The 4,522-nt window shown below is 29.5% G+C and overlaps 1 protein-coding gene across 1 annotated transcript; it reads right to left on the reverse strand.

The window, feature by feature from the left end:
• Positions 1 to 1,958: 1,958 nt before the first annotated feature.
• On the reverse strand, positions 1,959 to 2,759 carry LOC126721521 (uncharacterized). Its single transcript, XM_050424572.1, has one exon. It carries the CDS (start codon positions 2,757 to 2,759, stop codon positions 1,959 to 1,961), a length of 801 nt encoding a protein of 266 aa, XP_050280529.1.
• Positions 2,760 to 4,522: the final 1,763 nt, after the last annotated feature.

Consider the following 4,522-nt stretch of genomic DNA (forward strand, 5'->3'; position numbering starts at 1 on the left):
TGTTGAAAAAATAAATGCCATTCCTCTTCTTAATATATCGTATATAAGCTTACTGCCCAAGAATTAACATACTTTCATATTGTGAGGTGAAGCAAAGACATACTTTCATGATTAACCTCGCAAATTTGGAGATAAATTATCAACGTTTGAGTTTGAGTTTAAGTTAGAGAGATAAAGTTTCACTTCTTATTAAGTTTGAACTAAACAAAAACAATTTTGCTTAAAATAATAATAATGATGAGCTTGAATTTAAGTTGGACTTGTTAAAGAGATAAGAGTTTCACTCTTTGTTAAGTTTGGACTAAACAAAAAAAAAAAATATTTTAAAAAAATGATAATGTTGTGGCAAGCTCTAAAAAGGTCAATAAAAAATCAAAGGCTTCGGTTTTATATATTTATCACTAGTTGCTAATCCGTGCTATGCACAAGAACCTACCTATTTGTGAGGTAGATTAAAATAATTCTACAAAATCTTAAATTGATTAAGAAACTACACTGTTGCATGATTTGCTCTTATATGACTTTAATTTGTGTTACAATTTGATGAAGAAGCCATTGCTTAAACGTGCAATAGCTTGCAAAAAAATTGTCAGACAGTTTCAGATACTGCAAAAAAATAACTCAAAAATTAGATATTAAAACTTTTGAAAGATCAAAAAATATTAAAAATCAAATGATTCACTGCTTAGAAATTATTTTTTTTTAAAAAAACAATATATATATATATATATATATATATGAGACTAAACAATAGAGAAATATAAGAGAAAGATGAGTTACATTCAAAAGAATAATTTCAATCATTGCAAGCTTTTTTATCTTGTAAAAAATGACTAAAGAGAGTTTGGTGGTTTATATACGAAAATTGCTTTTTAAAAAATACATGAAAAACTATAAAATAATTTTTTTTAAAACAAAGTAGAGGAGAAGAAAATAACATAAGAAGAGCTCATACCTCTACTAAGCTTTAAAAAAAAAAATTATATATATATATATATATATATGTATGTATATATATATATATATATATGGGGTTTGTATTGCTTTTATAGTGTTCATGATTAACCTCACAAATTTTGAGATAAATTATCAATGTTCAAGTTTGAGTTTTAGTTGGACTTGTTAGAGAAATAGAGTTTCACTCATTGTTAAGTTTGGACTAAACAAAATAATTTTATTTTAATAAAATGAAAATTTTATTTAAATATTGTGCTTACATGGAAAATTGTGAGAATTTCAAAAGTTTTGGTTATATATATATATATATATATATAGGTGTGTATTTTTTTACAAGCTAAAAGAAAAAATCTTGTTTACATTGTTAAAAAATTATAATAGATAAATATGGTTTAATTATGATGTGATCCATTTATAAGATCTTTTTTCCCACTAATATATCACATGATCTTAATGTGCGGGATCTTTTGATGCAGAGAGAATATTTTTGTGCAATTTCTTTGATTTTTCGTTATTTTGTATTCATTAATAACTTTCCGAGAAGTAAATTTGAAACGATTTTAATAATAAAGTACTGTAATAAAATATCTTTAAAATATAGGATTTAATTTAGAATGTCGTTCAGAAAATTGGAAAAATAAACTAATTTATTCCATCTTTACCTAATTTTTTTTATTCCCGATTTAATTTCTTCCTGCTGGCTGACTTTGAGCAAGTTGTCAAATCACTTTCATAACAGCATAAATTATAATCCTCAAACTAAAGATGGCAAATTTTCCTGTTTAGCTACCGCAACAACCCAAAATTTTTTTTTTTGATGGAACCGAAATTTTTATTGAACAGAGAAACCAAAAAACAAACAAAGGCTAGCTCAACCTTTCCTTCTTAATTACAGAAGCAAAACAAAGAGGACAGCTACCCCAATCAAAAGAACCAAAAAAATTACAAGCAAGAGACCATTTCGCTAGGGAATGAGCTGCCATATTAGCTAGCCTAGGAACCTAGACGACAGACGCATTAGAATAAGAAACAAGAAGAGACTTCAAGTCCACTAAGATAGAAGCAATTCTCCAAGGCGGGGGTAAAATCAGCTCATGAATAGCATCATGACAAATCTTAGAGTCTGTCTCAATAATAACATTGTCAGCTTCCAACTTTGCAACCAAAGAGATAGCCCATCTCACAGCTTCAACCTCTGCCTGGAGAGGGAAGGTGGTTTTCGCTTTTTGAGAACAAGCAAAAACCAAGTCCCCTCTCCAGTCTCTAGCCACCAAAGCTAAGGAAGAATGAAATGGACCAATAGTTGCATCAACATTAATTTTAACAGATAGACACCTTGGAGGGGCCCAAGATTGCAAAGGATGAGAGATATTTACAAAATCAGAAGCAGTCAGTCTAGAGTTTTTGAATTCCATAAATAACTTCTCAACTCTAGCTATTAGATCATCACAACTCAAGGGAAGGTCTTCAAAAATGACTTGGTTTCTCAACTTCCAAATTCCATCACAAAGAATGGCCCCAAATAATAAAAGCTCATCCTTTTGACAGAGCTGGTTTGGAAATGTGGATGAACACAAAAAATGAATAAAATCCACTTCTGAAGAGAAACCAAATGAATCCATTCTCAGTCCCCATTTACTACTAAACCACACTGCCTTAGCAACTGGACAAAGAGCAAAAAGATGAAGGGAGGTTTCAGTTTCCATCTTACAGAGGGGACAATAAGCATCAGCAGCATCAACAAACCTGCTTAGCTTATCTTTGGTGGGCAAGCAACCTGCAGCAATCCTCCAAATCATCATTTTGTGTCTCTCATGGAGTTTAACTTTCCAAATACAGTTCCAAACGGGGTCAATATTGTGATGCACTGTTTCCCGGCAACTCCAATAAGCCGACTTCACTGACAATTCCCCTGAGCTTGTGCAAGTCCATGCCCACTAATCTTTGTAACTGGTCGGAAAAATAGGAATTTTCAAAATAAGATCAACTGTGGAGTTTTCAAACCACCAATTTAGTTTATGAACATCCCAACCAGAAAAATCAGAATTAAAAAGTTGAGAAACAAAGAGAATACCATTTGGGTCAACACCATTCTTTGGAGTAGGAATGAATCTTAGAGCTAGGATAATAACGACTTGATATAGGTCATAACATAGTTGGTAGTATCGAATGATACATGATACTTATCATGTACAAAAAGTTAATTATCGTAAGGGTGCATCATAAATGCTCAAGATTCATACGATATGCTACGATATATAGGAGCATATCATATTAATCATATTGTACCGTAAAATTGTATATATTGTATGATACATAGATATGTAGGTTTAAAAAGAGTTTTTTTGTTAAAATTTGTGAAATCGTTAAATTTGTTTTTAACAAAAAATTATTGGGCTATTAATTGGGCCTAATAATTGTTTTTATACACTTGACACTTAATTGTTCTTACAAAATTTTGATTATATACTTGACACTTCACTTTCATATTTGTACTATAACTATAATTGTTTTTAAATGACAATAAAATTAATTAAATTTTTTTTTTGTTGTCATTGAATTAAGCCTAAGAAGCTAGAATGTCAAGAAGAAATATAAAGAAAAAAAAAATATATAACAAGAAGAGACAGTAAATATTGATGTTGATAAAGAAAATTTCAATTAAAAAATAAATTTGTTAGATGATGAACATGTTGATAACATTGACTTAGACGGAGTTATTCATGTAAGATGATGGATATGATGAAAGAAATTATTATATTGACTCATATGTCATGTATTAGCACTTTGTAATTTGATTAAATTGAATGTGTATATTGTAAGCGTATGCTAATTTGATTTATTTAGTTAGCTTAATTTGTTAAATATTATTACACAAGTGATAATTAAATTACTTATTAGTTGAATATATTTTGAATATATAATGAATATACATTTTATATATGTATATCTCTATTTTTTGTAATAAATTTTATTAGTATTTGTGTATATTATGAAACATGATACATAAAAGTCAAAAATCGATTCATGATACGATACACATTTTGACAAATATGGGTCATAGTCATACTACTTTATAGACTAATGTACTAAAAAAGAAAGAACAATACTATGAGCAGTAAATTAAAATAAAAAAAGAAAATACTAAAGACATTACAAGTTTTTCTACATGATACTTACAAATTGATATACCAATCAAAGAGATTGTTGGACTTGAATTACCTCACAAATAAATATTTGTAATGCTCAAGTTTCAGTTTTGTTTACTTTCAAAAACTTGTTTGGGTTTGTTTCATCTGGGTCCATTGAACTTGACAGACACTTTAATATGTGTCTAATGAGCTTAAATCAAATGGGCATGTATTTGTGTAAGGTTGAATTTATTCAACCATCTAATTGGCTTTATTCCGTGCCAAATTTGCTTGTAATTCAGCATTTAGTAACCCTGTATTTAGGTGGGTTTGTTGTAAGGGTAGTGAGTGAGATAGAGTGAAGTTTGCTCAAGAGTGTGCAAGAAAACAGAGACTCACGGCTGGGACTCGCAGGTAACTCGCGGCTGCAAGCC

Source organism: Quercus robur, chromosome 4, assembly GCF_932294415.1.
Source record: "Quercus robur chromosome 4, dhQueRobu3.1, whole genome shotgun sequence".
Taxonomy (NCBI): domain Eukaryota; kingdom Viridiplantae; phylum Streptophyta; class Magnoliopsida; order Fagales; family Fagaceae; genus Quercus; species Quercus robur.